The sequence below is a fragment of the Xiphophorus hellerii genome, chromosome 9 (assembly GCF_003331165.1).
Source record: "Xiphophorus hellerii strain 12219 chromosome 9, Xiphophorus_hellerii-4.1, whole genome shotgun sequence".
NCBI classification, from domain to species: Eukaryota; Metazoa; Chordata; class Actinopteri; order Cyprinodontiformes; family Poeciliidae; genus Xiphophorus; species Xiphophorus hellerii.
Window position 1 is genome coordinate 1,688,442 of NC_045680.1, and position 16,565 is coordinate 1,705,006.

A 16,565-nucleotide genomic window follows, 5' to 3' on the forward strand; every position below is an offset into this window, starting at 1 on the left:
CTCTGTCTCACCCACACACACACACACACAGATAGATAGATAACACAACAGCCAAAAGGCCATCTGGTAATCCACAGTGACGACAAGGACAGGTAACAGAAAAGAAAGTGTTGTGATTCTTCTCTTACCAACAAATCCCTCTTCTTTGGGAATCCTTCCCTTCAGCCGGCTTCTTCCTGCGCTGCAGCTTTCATCTTTTCAGCAAAGAGAGCAGGAGGAAAAGACCGAAGGACTTTAAATAATTAGCATTCCACTTGCTCTTGTGTTTTCTCTCCGGCTCTCCTCTCTTCCAGATTTCTCCACTGTCTCTCGGGGGAAGCAGGAGCATCAGTGATACACCGCCGCGTGCTCCGCTGCAGGAGGCTGAACGTCAATCACACAGGTAGCCTAGGGAACCGATGAGCCCGCCTCGCAGCCGGCCCTGATTGGCTGGCCGTCCGACAACCAGAAGTCACAAGTCATCGTGGTTCTACAGATGGGAACCGAGAGATGTGCCGGGATCATGCAGAGAGCTAAACAAACAGTAGTGTATTGCAGTACTTGTGAACTCTCTTCCTCTTCTCTCACTCTGACTTCAGAGCCCACTGCTTTATTTTACAGTTGCTTAGCAACCGACTGTCAGCAGTGGATGTTGCAGAGAAGTGGGAGAGAGGAGAGATGAGTTCAAGTCCTCAACTTGCTCTTTCTCTCCGGCTGTCAGAAGTGTGGATAGATGTTGAATATTTCAGCTCTGAGGAGCGGCGTCTCGGTGTTAATCAGGAACATTATGGCATCAGGCTACAATAGGAGGAGAAATTGTTTCAGAAAGCAAACTACAGTGCTTTGAAAAATACCTGAACATTTTCACGTTTTGTCCCATCATAGACACTGTATTTTATTGGAATTTTACAAAAATAAAAATTTGAATTAAACTCCAGGTCAAACATTTCTCCACAGATGTAAGTGCAGTCATCTTTAGTAGTAGTAGTATAGTATTAAATATATACACACACACACACATATATATATACTACTATACATAGTAGTACAGATATATATATATATATATATATATATATATATATATATATATATATACTACTACTATACATAGTAGTACAGATATATATATATATATATATATAGCAGAGGCTGTCATAAATCAGGGGTCATGCTAATGCTAGTTAGCATGACCCCTGATGATGGCGGATAAATGATTTTCTTGTTGTTTCTCTTCCATTAGCATATTTAGCAGCACCTTCATATGGATGATTGACGGTGCTAAGCTCCTCCTCCTTGCTCTAATTGCTTGTTTTTGACTGGGAGCGGTGCATTTCTTCAGATGGCTATAGCAGCTCAGGGAGAAGCTTGATTTTTTTCTCAGATTATCTCATACTGTCACAACATGGTAACAATTTTAACAAATATGTAAAAGAAATTTTTAAAAATAAAAGTTAGAAAACGCAGCTTTAAACGTGCTGTGTTTAAAATATTGTAAAATACACATCTGATTTAAAACCCTGCAGTGGCATGAGGATGCCACTGCATATCATATAAAATAGATGATTATGAATGTTACATAAAACAAGACAATTCACTTAGCCTTCACTGTGTATGTCTTTTCTTATTTCATCATTTCATCTACAGCTTAAAATTTTCAAAAGGAATTGTAGAACACAACAGTAATGTTTTGTCAAAAAACAAATAAAGAAAACCTTATTCTAGATGTTATTTAGGCAAGTATTTTTAAAAATAAATAAAAATAAATATATTTCCTGTCCTCTCAAGATCTCCAAAGTTCTAATATTCTGCATGAGAAACTTACAGTTGAAACCAGACATTTACAATCCACCTTGTTCCCAGCCCCCATGAGGCTTTGCCTGAATTATGGACGCGACTTCCGCCGCAAACCGGAACCGCCATTTGTTTACACGTTAGCAACTCGCTAACTGGCTTTCGGGAGAGGTTTTAGGCTATTAAATATGTGGAAACACCAACTGTCACTGCAATAACGTGTAAATATTGTTTTACCGTAACCTGTAGATACTGAGAAGTAGGAACGATGACTTGAAGAAGCGGCCGCAAATAACCCTCACTAGCATATTTAGCTACTTCGCAGTTGCTCCTAATGTAGATGTGCGTTTTCCTCTGTTGGCTTTTTGTCCTCACAATGAAACGAGCACACATAAAGCATTTTGGGTGGTCTTTTCAAGTTTACTTTAGTCATGTTCTAAAGTATATACTAAGTTAGATTTAACGTTATTAAAAAGTTTAATTAAAAACACGTGAAATACTTTGTGTAGATTAACTACTTAAGACAATATCTAACAAAGACTAAACCTTTACTGTTTTAAGGCGTACCAAAAATATATATTTTTTAACATATTACAAATTCATAACTTTACATAATGTACTTACTATTGGATAGGATTGACTTCTGAACCGTTAGACTTCCTGACTTCACAATTCTTTCTGATATCGTGTCTAGATTTTTGTCCTCCATGATGTCACACATCAGGTGTTCCCCCCAAAATACCCGTGTTCATTTAAGGCAGGGGAGTCCAAACTGCGGCCCAGGAACCATTTCTGGCCCTTAGACTGACTTCGTGTGGCCCCCAACTACATTTCAAAACTGATACAAATTTGGCCCGTACATGCAGATGGAGACTTTTAATTTGTAATCAGGGGAAAAATTGTTGCCAACCTTATCTTCTTACACAAGAACATGTAAAGAACAACACAAAGTATTCTTTTTATAACGAAGCCTTAACAAAAGTAAAAACCAAGTTTATCCAGAGACTTTTACTGAAAAGCTGACCTTGCTGCACTCGAAATTCAAGTCAGAATTTTTTTGAAATTCTTCTAATCTATTCCATTATTTTGGCATAAAGCCTTTTTGCCAAAAGTCAACAAGAAAACATTAATTGGGAAGTCAAAAGGAGAACAGAATTATACTGAAAAACAGGGATTGACCTGTAAATCATATTTTATGCTCCTTTTCTGCTTTTGGGAAAAAATTGTAAACCAACTTTTCCAAAAAAATCATCACCCAGTGACAGTAGGAGGCCATTTTGGTCAAAAGCAGTGAAAATAAGAGCACATTTTCAGGATATAAGCATCTTCCTACATCTTCCTAAGATATCAGAGCGTAAATTAATCCGTTTCTAAATGCATTCTTAAGGCAAGCGGGCATCAGCTGGGTCACAGCGAGCGATTCGGGGAGAATTGGCGACGTTCCATATGAGCCAACTCTGCCCTGATAGATACGATAAATCAGCAGCTGGAGCAGAAGAGGGAGACGCTGAGGAACAAATGCTGCAAGCTGCTTCCGACTGTCAAACGTTCTCCTTCATCCTCTGGAAACAAAGGAGGCTTAAATGTCACAGGCGGGTTGCACTGTATGTGCAAACAGCGCTTGTGAAACATTTTTGTTTTGCTGAATTATTCTGATTGTAATCTGTTCAAACGGGAACCCTCGCTTCTCTACTTCTTTTTATTTTTCAAGCAAACCAAATGATTCAGAGGATCAGTCATGTGTTTTGTTATTCCTGTGCTGTTCACACAGTCTCCAATACATGCTCCAAAATGTTAGGAGAGTACAGAAGAAGAATGCAGGTCATACTATTCAAATCATATTTACTTCTGGATTTAACTCAGTTCTGGTTGATGGGTCAAAAAATGCTTTTTTTACCCTCTCAACAATAAACTAAACATGCAATATTTAAACTAAACAAATACATAAAGGATATGTAAATTATTCTAGATCCAAAAATTAACTCTAGTGAAATAATTTTGCTAATTTTCTATATATCAATTGGGGGGGGGAAAAAACAACTAAATTTAATCAATTCTGATGAATAAAATCAGGATTTAGGTCACTTTCTTTGAAAATGCTTCCTGTATTTTTCCAAGTTTATTAAATGAATAAAAAGCAGATTTGAAGCAAAGTTTACTTTAGAGTTAAATTTACTGGTTCTTGAAAAGAAAAAAAAGAAATCATTTGTAGTACAGCCAATATTTTCTGTTGTAAGAAGATTTTACTTGTTTTGTCCTAATTGAAGCTAGAAAGTCTCCATCCAAATCAAATGCCCACACTGCCGGGAAAGTTTGTATCTTTCTTGAGTTGAAGTCTGTCTGGGGCCATACACCATCACTCAATTAAAACAAAACAGATACATTTTTTGGAAAAAAAGGGGAACATTTCTGAGTTGCAAAAGTAAAAAAATTGCTAGAAAACATAAAATTTCAGTTTCAATAGTTAACATTTTTCTGCAGAATTTCTGATTAAATTAAAAAATTCAGTTTTCTTCTGGCAAATTTTTGACATTTAAAACATTTCCAAATTTTTTCTAGCAAATTGTTAACTGTTATAACTCAAATTGTCTAGAACTTTTTTGAGATTAATCTCAAAGTTTCTTGGCGGAAGTGATCTCCTTTCCTTTTTCTTTCTGCAATGGCCCCAATACGCTGCAGTTTTCTCTTTATTGAGTGGATGTTTATGTTACCCCAACTGTTAGGGAGAGAAAAACTTAACATTTTAAGGAGTTGTTGGGTGTTTTAAGAGGTCAAAGTTCACATCAGAATAGAGCTTGATACTTCAGCTGTAAACATCCTGCTGATCAGAGATGCAGCTCATGTTGATGTTGTGAATACTTATGAGTACAGGGAGTCCTGGTCTCGGTTCATTTCTCTGAAAAATGTCCACTAATTATCTGAATTGATAATATAACTGCGTCAACAGGGGGCAGAAACAGGTTACCTCATCAACCAATTAGAATTTTGTTTGTGTAAAATGTTCTCACTAAGCAAGTAACCCTTTCCTGAAGCAGAATAAATATTTTTAATAAATTGGCAATGGAGGTGAAAACTGTTTGGCTGTCCTCTTCCTGAACATAAACAAAACTTTAAAACACAAAACAAATCATTTTCTTCTTTACCAAGCGATCTTAGTTCCACCCCTTTAAATATCATGCTTTACAAAAGTATCAATATCTTGGTTAGGTCAACACAAAGTAGCATGAAGGGGATAAATGTTCTTTAAAAATTAACTGAATTTAGTTTCTCATCTCCCCAAACCTCCTACATGTTTTTTTTAACGTTTTTCTTCATTAATCCATAAACTGCATTACTAATCTTTGTCCAGAAATGCATATTCAATACAAGTGATATACTGCAGCAAATAAATCCTTTATAATTGCCAGATTTACAATTATTGTTTTAATAATTCTTTGAGGAAATTTGCTTTGTTGCAGCTGAACATGCACACAGAAAAGCAAAGTCACATTTACATCTGCAAATTCTTTATTTTTTTTTACCACAAGTATACAAAAACTTGGACAAATCCATGAAAATGAGTTTTATTTACAGAAACAAGAGTACTGGATGTGAGGAGCTGGAGAGGCATGCTGTGCTGGTTTCAGAGTGATGAAGAGGATCAAGGCGGTCATGAGGAAGACTCTACAGCGGCAGACTGGAGGAAACAAGCAAAGGTCAAAGGTCAGGTGGCTGCTAGTTGAGCTTAATAGGTAAACTTTACTGAAGAGTGACAAAGTCTTATAGGTTATTCCAAGATAACCTGTTTAGATGGAGCTATCCAATTTTGCTGAACGATAAATTGTACCAGAAGTTATCGCAATAAAATTGTTGTTTTGAGGCCATTTAAGACCCGAGTGAAGCCGGTTTATCCCCACCTTCACTAGGTCAGACAATTCGACTACATTTGAAGATATTAATAAAAGTTTAAAAGGTCAACCAGCCCACCCAATTTTATGAAATCAAAATGTGTGTCAAATTTTTGTGCTGCTATCATTTTAAAGATAAAGAAATGTTTCCATTTCCAAATGACCATTTCTTTAAAAAAAAAATCATAGCAGCACAAACTTACATTTTTGCTGTATAAACGTTTTACACCAATTTTGCGCAATTTGAAGAAGGTGGGGGGCCAACTTCACTCAGGTGTTTAAGTAACGGTCATAATAATGCAAGAAAACATTCTCAAAAGTTCAATGAACATTTAAACACTGGAACTGGAAAATATTTTAAATATACCAAACAAATAAAATTAATTATGAAGATTCTGTAAACAAAAGTTTTCCTTCAAATAAAGACAAGTTGAGACCAATGCATCAACCTGAAGACCAAATTGGGTAGAAGGAGAGAAAAAAAAATTATAAATTGAGATGTTTTAATTTATTGTGCAATTAATTGATTTATTGTGACAGGCTTAGGTATAGCTGATGTCACAATTATGCGCACCAAGACACATCTGAGTATAGCATACCTTAAAAAGAAAGAAACCAAGACAGCCATCTATTCTGAATGGCATAAATATGACATACAATTTCGACCTAATTGGGATTTCAAAAACCATTTCATGCCTTCAAGAAGCCGGGAATCCCACCAGAAGCAAATATTAACTCTAGAAATCCAACTGCACAGATTAGCAGAACCGCTACACGTTTCCTGAGTTTAGTAGACATGGTAAGACGGGCCTATCACTCGCCTCCTTTGATTTTCCTTCCTGGGTTTCACTGCTGTTGCTGGCACTAGAGTCACCGCTGCCATTAACTGTGGCTTCCTGTTTCAGTTGCTTAGCATCTGTGTCCTTTACCGGGCTCTCCTCTTCAGGTTTCCTCTGGACAGACAAATGGAGACCGAAAGCTTCTGAACACAGCAGCAATTGACGGAAAACAACCAATCAGGTTGATTTAAATGGAAGCAGCAGCCAATCACACCATTTATTCATGCACACAAAGCAAGTTTCAGCTTCTAGCACAAAGTCCTGCCACAACACAAACACCAAGACATGCAACAAGCCAAATAAAAGCTAGATCACACCTAAACGACCCAATGATTAAACCCCTACTGGTCTCCAACAGCGACATGACCACAAACCAGAAACACAAAGCAGGCAATCATGATTACACTTTTCTCCACCAAAAAAGAAAAATCTGTTTTGAGGAAGACAAAAAAACAACAAAAGACAAAAAAACAAACAAAAAAAAACAGTTGAATTACAGATTTAAAGTTTTACCTTTTTCCTAACGAGGTGAGAGATATCCGACACGGCTTTGGAAGACAAAGCACCTTCAGAGGTTTTCACTGGAATCTAAAAGTGAAAAGTAGTTATGATTGCTTCAGGCTCAAAGACAGTTTAATAAGAGCTCCAGTCAGAAAAAGTTGTGCTTCCATTATAAATGTATACAAATTTGTCCACTTTCTGCTAAAACGCAATTTTGCAATTGCAGTGTTCAAACTATATGAAATAAAACTAAAAATAAGACATGATAAATCATTAAAAACATGACGAGCCATGATACTCCAACTACTTCTTGCTGTCTTCTTCGTGGTTTCTGCCAGTAGTAACATCCGGTTCTTGGTCACATGACTCGTTTCCATTACAGTTTTGTGAACTACATTATTTCGATATGCCTGAAAAATCTCATCCCGCTGCTAAAACCTAACAAAAAAAAAAAGTGTGGTTTTTTTTTCTCAAAATTGCTGCGTTTATTCCCATAATTATAATTTGTGTATTTTTATTAATGGAAACGCAGGCGGGGAAGCTTTACCTGACTGGTCGATGCAAAAGCAGTAGAGGATGACGGGCCGCCATTTTCACAGGGGAATGTTGATGAAGTAGAGGGAGCTCCCTGCAAGAGATTAGTTTAGCACCAACCTTCCTCTGTACATCCATCTCTGTTGATTCATGACCAGTATGGGTTTACTCACCAGTGTCTGCTGGATTGCCTGGGAGGCAGCACTGGCCGTCCTCTGGCTCTCCTTGGCGTCTTCCACTTTTTCCCTGATTTCAGGAAGAAGCTGTCTGAGTTCTTCCAGCTCACTTTTCTCCTCTGCAGCACCGTCATCTCCAGCCGCTGCGTCAATGACCTCCTGGAGCATGGCTGCAAAAAACATGATATAATGAAGCTAAAGTTAGCTTCAGAATGAGAGAGGTGCTAATTCTCCAGACAATGAGGAAATTGAATCTGCTAAAGTTGAAAAACTACAACACTTAGGCCCTGTACACATGCAGATGATCATGGTATATATTTTTTTTAAACATTTAAGGAAAAATTCTTCAACTATTACATGAAATCAATTGTTAATGTAATGTTATAGTTTTCTACATGGCAGAAACAGATATGTAGAAAAAGAAATTGAAGGAAAAATGTGAAAACAGTAAGAAAAAAACAAACAATTTATCACTTATTTTGGACAAAAAGTAATAGGAGAAAAAGAAACCCAAGATTTTATAATTTCCTGCCCATTTAACTCTCCACACACCAGATAAACTCTTCAATTATTTCGACGTTGACACTTAAACCTCACATTCTCATCCTTAAATGTACAATTACTTATACATTTTTAAACAATAGCTCATAGTAAATTATATTTTAGAAAAATATTATGCAAAACAAAGAATTTCTCTTTAATTAGCCTTTTATTATTCTAATCAAAATAAGTCTGGCAAGTTTTTACTAAAACAAAGCCTTTGGTACAACCGTCCATTTATATTATATTCGGAAATAAAGTAAAGTTTAACGAAAATTATAATTTTCATCGCTGGGAATAAACTAAAAACATTTCATAAACCTAAAAAAAGTCAAATAAGCCCCAAAATTAATTTTTGTTCAGGTAAAAGAAATGATTCACAATGACAGTTTTGCATTTTCTAATTGGGAGAAGAGAAAAGTTCGGGCACAATTTTCGTTATTGCTACGGTTTAATAAGACGAATAAACTGTTGGTACCTAGACGCGTCTCGATGACCTTTACGGAGCTGTTGTAGTGCTTTATGGCCTGGTCGTACTGGTCCATGAAGACCAGCGTCGTAGCAACGTGGTAGTGCGTCTCGGCCAGCAGGCGACAGTGAGGCGGCAAGAGCTTCAGCTGAATAATCAGACACTCCTGGAAGTCTTCTAGCGCCTGAGGATAGTTACCTGGAAATAAAAAATGTTAGACCTGCAGTGGAGACAGACGAAGCTACTGTGAGCCGTTTGGTTCTGCAGTTTACCTGTTTCTGCACTGACTTCACCCAGTTTCAGATAAGCCTGTGCTGCCATCAGCTGGTCGTCTTTGCTTTCCTTTCTGCAGAGAAGAGAAATTTATTAACAGGTTCTCAAAATAAAGACTAAAACAGGATTAAACTAATCATTGAGAGAGAAAAATCAGATATGCACCTTAACTTTTCCACATGAAACACACTTGCCTTTTAAAAATGACTTTGGCCACCTCAAGCATCTCCCAAGCCAACTGCAAATTCCCAACATCCTCCTCTTCCTGAAAGCGTTTCAAAATTTAAGAATACTTTCATCCCACAAGGAAATTAAATAATTGCTATCCATGCAAAATATTCCAGAAATTGCAGGTTTCTTTAAACAGGAGCTCACATTATCTTGTGTGTTCTCTTTGTCCTCGTCTTCATCGTCGTCGTCGTCATCTGAAGTTTAAAAATAAAAAGTGTTAAAGGATTTATAAAATTTCAAACTTTTAGAAAAGCATAAAAACCATTAAAAAAACTAAAAAGTTTCCCCCGCCGCACACCAGTGTCTCCCTTCATTTCACCATGTGGGATGTTTTGACGTAAAGCGTTAAAAAAAAAAAAAAGTTTAAAACACCGGTGCTTTGTCTCTAAACATCTACTACCCTCTGAAGTTTCATCAGTCTGTTCAGCCTCTGCATTTGATTCTTCAATTCCTTCATCCTCTTCCTCCTCTTCATTCACAGCTTGTGCTGAAGCATCTCGGACCTCTTCGGTTGCTTGGACAGAACTTTTGTCCTCCCCAACATCAGCAGAACCCGAGGTTTCTCCTGCCTCAGGGTCTACTGGCTCCTCTGACTCTGCATTTTTCACCTCCTCTTTCGGCTCTACCTTCTCTGCCATTGCATCACAGACCTGCTTTCGCAGCTCTTCTCTAGTTTTCTCTGCACCAGAGTGGCAAACATTTGATTTCTTGACATGATCTCAGCAGAAATGTACAGAAAAGATCAGTTTAAGTCAGACACCTGATTACTCTTTGCGAAAAATTACAAAAATATTTTAGAAATGTTCAAATTTAAAGAAATGACTTGAGCCAGGTTGCATGGATCAAAATGACGGTGAAGTAAACTGACCGTCAAGGTTGTCTGCAGTCTCCAGGTTTGGGTTTTTGGGCTGCTCCTCTTCCTCAGATTCTTCTGGGACTCCCTCCAGAGCGTTACCAAGGACACCGTTCTCCATCCTGGTTCACAAAACAGGATTAGCTCAAAACAAAACTTTTGTTTACAGAACTGTACACCAGGAAGAGCATTTAGAAGTTAAATGTTAACTATGAACGGCAGAACTATTGAATTAGGCACGTAGTACCAAGAGACGTCACCAAAATGTACTTGCAAGTTATGTTTTTTTTTATTCAAAATGTTTTTTGATGTTTCAAGGCATCAAACTGTTAATTTAAAGTCTAAAAACAAGCAAAAGCCCAGGCTGTAACAAAAACTTTACTTAATCTGTTTACTAGTTGATCAAGACATCATGCAAAAAGCACAAAAGCTTGCTGAAATTCAGAGATGGAGTAGCAGAGTCATAAATAAAAGTTATTTCAGCAAATAAGTTTAATTTGTTTTCATTTATGGAGACTCCATCCACTAAGTCAAACTCCAGTCCTCGAGGGCCGCTGTCCTGCAACTTTTAGATGTGCCTCTGCTGCATCACACCTGAATAATTAGGTCATTAAGGCTCTGGAGAACTGATCTACACAAGGAGAAGGTAATTACCGTATTTTCCGCACTATAAGGCGCACCACATTATAAAGCGCACTTTCAATGAATGGCCTATTTTAAAACTTTTTTCATATATAAGGCGCACCGCATTATAAGGCACATAGAATAGACGCTACAGTAGAGGCTGGGGTTACGTTATGCATCCATTAGATGGAACTGCACTAAAGGGAATGTCAACAAAACAGTCAGGTCAGTCAAACTTTATTAATAGATTACAAACCAGCGTTCTGACAACTCACTGCTGCTCTGTTCCCGTGTTCTACTGCGTGACTGATCGCCTTGAGTTTAAACTCTGCGTCGTAAGAGTGTCTCTTAATAGGAGCCTTTTTGGGGTCTTTACACAAACACACAAATAGAAATGAAACAGCACGCTTCGCGTAGTCATATATCCCAGCATGCATCGCGCGCTTCTTCTACGGGGAAAATGTAGAAGCAGCAGCTACGGTAAGCAACTATGGCTGTTTGCAGTAGTTGCGAGACCTGTTGTGGCTCAATATTGGTCCATATATAAGGCGCCGGATTATAAGGCACACTGTCGGTTTTTGAGAAAACTGAAGGTTTTTAGGTGCGCCTTATAGTGCGGAAAATACAGTAAGCCATTTAATTCCAGTGTTTTGTACCTGTGGCACATCTAAAAACTGCAGGACACCGGCCCATGAGGACTGGAGTTTGACACCTGTGCACTAAGCCATGCAGAGAGGAGCGTAACTGAGCCTTAAGTTGGTTGTGATGTGAGTTTTACTGTTTGGACTTACATTTTCTGAGTATTGAAACATTTTATTATAATTTAGAGAGTTCTTGAAGACGGGACAGATCTGTCCGAAATTAGCATCAGCATGTTGGCGCTTTACAATCAAATTAATTTGTGCTTCTTAACAACATAATGAGGTGGATTTCATTTTTCCTTTCAAGTACTTACTGAGATTAGCAACAACCAATCTCTTAAAAACAGTAACATTAAACATGCAACATATTTCCATCAACACTGCTATCGGATCATGTTAGTAGTTCAACATATTATCAGTCTGATAAGAAAAACATTGGTAACCAGTGTTTGACATATTGTTGTTTGTGGAAATGATTCAGTGCAAGATTGTGGGGCGTTTAACCGAACGCACCACAAGCGTTCAGTTAAATGCCGATTACTGAGGAGTAAAACGTGTGATTATTTTTATTTTCAAGGCATTGAAACTGTCGGGAAAATGTATAAATTATCGGTCAAAATTGCAAAAACGTCAGATTTTCATATCAGAGTATCCCTATTAAATACATTCAACCTACAAACAGGGGGAAAAAAAAGAAGTTTTTCTAAAATTGTGATAAATCAAATAGAAGTGTTAAGATTAAATGCTTAGAAACATAAAATGTGCAAAAAACAGAGAAGAGTTCAATGTAGTCCTTTAGATATTTGTAGTATATTTTGTTTATATGGTATAGGAAAAATGAAATAAAATGTAATAATGATAATAATAAACCTTGCAAGCTCCAATAGAGACTTCCCACATAGGAAGAATGCTTCACCACATTCATCTGCTGTGTCCCCATACTTTGCAGCCCTGCAGATGAATAAATGAGGTGAAAATTACAGAAATTATAACACTTACTCTAAAATCTTGTGGTACTTGGTGCAATTAGCTGCACCAAATACCAGGTGATATTATATAAATTTCAGAGTAAATATTTCTTTGAACGTGTTTTGTTATGAAGACTCACAGCATGCTGCAGGCTTCCTGGAAGACATTGACGGCAGAAACTACATCTCCCATCACCAGATGCCGTTTGCCCGTGCCGATCAGCTTTTTAGCCTCCTCCATAACGTCACCGGAGCTGCGAGGAGGGAAGACGTGCACAGAAAGAGGTTTCATATTCAGGGATTAGTTCATAGAAGCACAAAAAAAGTTTGCGGAATCCATACGTACGTTTCTGCTGCAGCTGTCGACGAGCACGGCTTCTCCTCGGCGCTACGGGAGTCCAAAAACAAATCATTGTCCGAGACAATAAACTTTATTGCTGACTTAGTGGAGTTCATACACAACAGAAAACGATGGCGACGCCTTATTGTTGTTAGCGTCTCGTGGCTGCTAGCCAGTTAGCCGAAGAGTGCTAAGTGATAGCGACGATGGCGTTAAGAACAAAATATCACTTCACCGAGAAAAAATATATTGTCCTCCTAACAGAACGTCTATACTATTAACACGCTCCACTAAACAGCTACGTGTCATACCGTAAACATTACCGCCGGAACAAGCTAATAGCGCACTAGCCATTTTTTGTGTTGTTGTGGCGGCAGTGAACAATTACAAACGATTAATTTACCTTCCAGAACCCGACGCTGTGGACGTTTCCACCGGCATTTTAATCGAAGCCCAACGAGATGACAGAAAAAAGCCAGCAGCCTGCTCTGCAGAACCCGATGAACCCAAACAGACCCACTTGAACGGTCCTTGTTGGCGCGCTTATATAGCGGGGAAAAAAATGCTATTCTGTTTCCGCTTAAGTGGGAACGCGGGAGATTGGAGTTAAAGGGGCCGCAGCAATTATACAGCTGTTCCTTGTGACCGTGGAAAACAACACGGAAACGAAATGAAAAATAAAGACGGACGAAAATAACATCAGAATGTTAGGCACAACAATCAGTCGTGGCGACTCTTGTAGGATCGTATGTAAAATAATGAATAAAGGGTAAATGAGATCACCAAGTTTAATCAACGAGTAACATTAACATTTTAGGATATATTTATGAAGTTGTTTATAGAGTACAGCATTTTTGCGCCACCAAACCACGAAACCATACACCACATACTGCATTTGCCGCTCCACAAATTGAGTTGCAAAAGATAGCGTTTTCAGGCCTCGTTGGCGCAGTAGGCAGCGCGTCAGTCTCATAATCTGAAGGTCGTGAGTTCGAGCCTCACACGGGGCATGACTTTTTGTTTTTCTTAATCAATTGACGAGGACTAATTGGGTATGCTACCAACGTTTTACGAAGAAATGGTACTCATCGCCAATCATCCTACCACCATTTCTTCTAATAACAAATCAATGTGGTTGGAACTCCAGAACTTGTTTCACTGAACCTTTCCGTTCATCAGAAACACTAAGAAAGCAGCACTATCTAAGAGTTAGATTAATGAAATTGCACAATTAATGCATCATTCTTAAGGTAGTAATCAAACGAACAAAAACAAATTCTAAAATTATTAGGACTTTTGGCACTTTGAAACCAAGAATTTAACAATCTGTACCCACGACACCCACTAGATTCCGTTTTGGACTTCATTAAGGAAGTTGATATGGGTATCAGTACAGGGCCAGTGGCGCAATGGATAACGCGTCTGACTACGGATCAGAAGATTCTAGGTTCGACTCCTGGCTGGCTCGTAATTTTTTCCAGGAGCAAAAACACGTGTAATTTTGTACAACTTTATGTGTTAAAATGAATAATAATGTTACACCCTCGGACCACCAGGCGTCACGGTCAATTTAATTCCAATTTTTACATATTGAGCTAATTCCTTCATCCACTTTGTACCTGTAAACAAACCCTTTTGGGTAAAAAAATAAAAAAGTCCGGGACGGCAAAATGTACACGGGGACAGCGAAAATTATAAGCTGTTTATCTCGACGCCTTACTAAAAAGACCCTTCAGGACTAGAAAGGGCAATACAATTTAAAAACGTGGTCTTCTTCCTAAATTATTATCGGTGCTAGCATGAATCGCTTTTTCAGCTATAACACTGCATTACCTTCGAAATAGACGAACTAAGAAAAACTCTCCTGACCTGTTTAAAAAATAGATACAATTATTACTTATAGAAATTCTTACCTTATAAAACGGATCTTCAGCTAAAGAAACTGTTGGAAGTGCCATTTGGCGACTGAAAGTTGAACAAATTTCGAGTTTAGTAATGACGTAAGCGCGTTAGACGTCACCTGCCCAGGAGGTGGCGCCATTGTTCCACGGGAAAACTTTCCTGTAATTCTGCTTTACAATGGTGCTTAGTTATAGTTTGCAAACGAATGTTGATAATTAAATGAGGTAAGTTTGTTTAAAAGTCTGTGTAATGTTTAAAAAACCGAATGGTCACTCTGTGGTCTGATGGCGTTGTTGTACTTCATATTAGACTAGTTATTCGTTCATTGTTTTGACATATTTGAATATATATATATAGGGAGAGAGTTTATAAGTACAGTCGATATGATATAGATTTTTATTGTACATAAAGACGTCGTGATTGAATTAGCAGCGGGGGAGGGAGCAGATGGAAGAGAGGAGGGCACTGGAGTCTGACAGTGGGCTCCGGGCAGACCGACTGCAGATGAAGTTTTCACTCACACTCACCCGGTGGGACTCTCAGGAATTCAAATTAACCGGCCAGACGTCACCGTGCGACTGACATGTTGCGATGTTTCGCGCAGACATACAGAACGTGCACTTGTTTCGGGTCATTTTGTTGTGTTTTGCACTTTTCCCGGAAGCTGGCTGTAGGTCAGCCGATGCAGGCAGCTGTCATGAGGTGAAGATAGCCTACATGATGCGCCAGATAGGCCCCGTGGAACTGGTGCCAGAAAGACCCGGTACAGGTAAGTCACTAAATAGTATTCAAATCATTTATTATTTTTAACGCATGATGTTTTTAAAAATAAACAACATGCATATTACATAGAGAGTATTATGAATTAAATGTTATATTTTAGTAGCAGAGTACCCAAAAATTGTACTCAAGAGTTGAACTACTTCAACATATTTTACTCAAGTAAAAGTAAAAAGTAGCCGTTCAAGAAATTACTCAAGTAAAAGTGAAAAAGTCTACTGAAGTACTGAGTAACTAATCATTTAATATTACAAAATTACATAATCAAATGGACCAAAATATAAAGTTAAGTACAAATTTTGCTATTTTAAGGAGAGAAATGACAACAATTCACATAAGTAATAAAAAAAAATAACACAACCAGGCAGAAGAAATGTTTCCAAATCAATTTCGTTCAATATAAAACTTATAAAACTTTAACAAAAACTGCAGGTGTGCGTCTGTGTCTGGTGAATTTTGGTTAAAACATGTTTGTTTTTCATTCAGTGGGTAGAAAATCCAGAAATTTTACTCAAGTAAGAGTAGAGATACTTCTTAATAAAATTACTCAAGTAAAAGTAAAAAGTACAGCACAGTAAAAAATACTCCTAAAAGTACATTTTTTCAAAAAGATTCCTCAAGTAAATGTAACAAGTTGCTCAGATTTTAATAAATTATTGTTTGTGTTACGGGTTATGAGTGGTGCCAATTTATTTTCAGCTTGATGGTGTAAAAAGAAGAGCTAAAAATGCAAATTTATCTGTTTCACAATTTCACTTAGTTGTTTAATTTTAACAGTTTTATAATGTGTAAAGCATTCTTAAGAAATAACTCCTTTACATTTGTAATGATTTGCACTCATTTTTAGTGCAGACATTGTGTCTTAGTGCGGTCAGAGAGTATTTTATTTATTTAAGTTAGTTATTTGTTTTTATGTGATTCAATAATGCAAAAAAGTGTTGTTTTTTCCATACAAGAATGCCAAAGAGTACATTTATAATATTTTGGAGTTAATTGGGTGCTTTTCAAAGATCTGAACATAAAGTCCTTCCGTATCTAACACCAGTCACAAAATGCAAAGATCTTAAATCAGGTGTGTGCCATTTAATATTTGATCGAACCAGTCTAGGAAAGAAAACAAACTTAAATCGACACGTCTACACAAAGTAGTCAAACAGGAAAATAAGCAAAACAAAAATAGTTTTTGTTTCACTGCAACTAATATAGAAAATAGTGACAAAGTTCATAAAGGTCA

The 16,565-nt window shown here is 37.5% G+C and overlaps 2 protein-coding genes and 2 non-coding genes across 7 annotated transcripts in view; 3 read left to right on the forward strand and 1 right to left on the reverse strand.

Moving 5' to 3' along the window:
• Positions 1–5,283: 5,283 nt before the first annotated feature.
• Positions 5,284–13,230, reverse strand: LOC116726426 (nuclear autoantigenic sperm protein-like). Of its 4 annotated transcripts, XM_032573148.1 has the most exons (15): positions 13,053–13,230; positions 12,656–12,697; positions 12,450–12,563; positions 12,212–12,292; positions 10,092–10,198; positions 9,624–9,902; positions 9,368–9,417; positions 9,187–9,257; positions 8,992–9,065; positions 8,729–8,917; positions 7,708–7,880; positions 7,548–7,628; positions 7,013–7,087; positions 6,482–6,613; positions 5,284–5,449 (listed from the first exon to the last, which is right to left on the reverse strand). In XM_032573148.1, the coding sequence occupies exons 1-15, from the start codon at positions 13,088–13,090 to the stop codon at positions 5,423–5,425; spliced, it is 1,533 nt and encodes a 510-aa protein (XP_032429039.1). In that variant the 5' UTR covers positions 13,091–13,230; the 3' UTR covers positions 5,284–5,422. The 4 variants fall into 4 exon arrangements, with proteins under 4 accessions (XP_032429039.1, XP_032429040.1, XP_032429042.1 ...); XM_032573149.1 differs by lacking the exon at positions 6,482–6,613; XM_032573151.1 differs by lacking the exon at positions 9,624–9,902 and having other exon boundaries at positions 9,368–9,418; positions 10,096–10,198; positions 13,053–13,229.
• Positions 13,231–13,586: 356 nt separating this feature from the next.
• On the forward strand, positions 13,587–13,659 carry trnam-cau (transfer RNA methionine (anticodon CAU)). The gene has a single exon. It is a non-coding gene; the product is annotated as a tRNA-Met (tRNA).
• A 385-nt stretch (positions 13,660–14,044) lies between these two features.
• Positions 14,045–14,117, forward strand: trnar-acg (transfer RNA arginine (anticodon ACG)). Its single transcript has one exon. It is a non-coding gene; the product is annotated as a tRNA-Arg (tRNA).
• Positions 14,118–14,993: 876 nt separating this feature from the next.
• The window catches only part of LOC116726499 (glypican-5-like), a 59,212-nt gene continuing 57,640 nt past the window's right edge, over positions 14,994–16,565 (forward strand). The window contains exon 1 of the mRNA XM_032573260.1: positions 14,994–15,320. Coding sequence (XP_032429151.1) covers positions 15,143–15,320 — 178 coding nt within the window. The 5' untranslated portion in view covers positions 14,994–15,142. The remainder of the gene's footprint in view (positions 15,321–16,565) is intronic.

Bases quoted from the DNA above. Each gene is read 5' to 3' on its own strand.
- LOC116726426 (XM_032573148.1), bottom strand. From the start codon at position 13,090: ATGCCGGTGGAAACGTCCACAGCGTCGGGTTCTGGAAG. The intron at 7,088-7,547 runs GTAAAGCTTCCC...TTTCACTTTTAG, and splicing joins CTTTTGCATCGACCAGTCAG to ATTCCAGTGAAAACCTCTGA. The intron at 6,614-7,012 runs GTAAAACTTTAA...TTGTCTGTCCAG, and splicing joins CTCACCTCGTTAGGAAAAAG to AGGAAACCTGAAGAGGAGAG.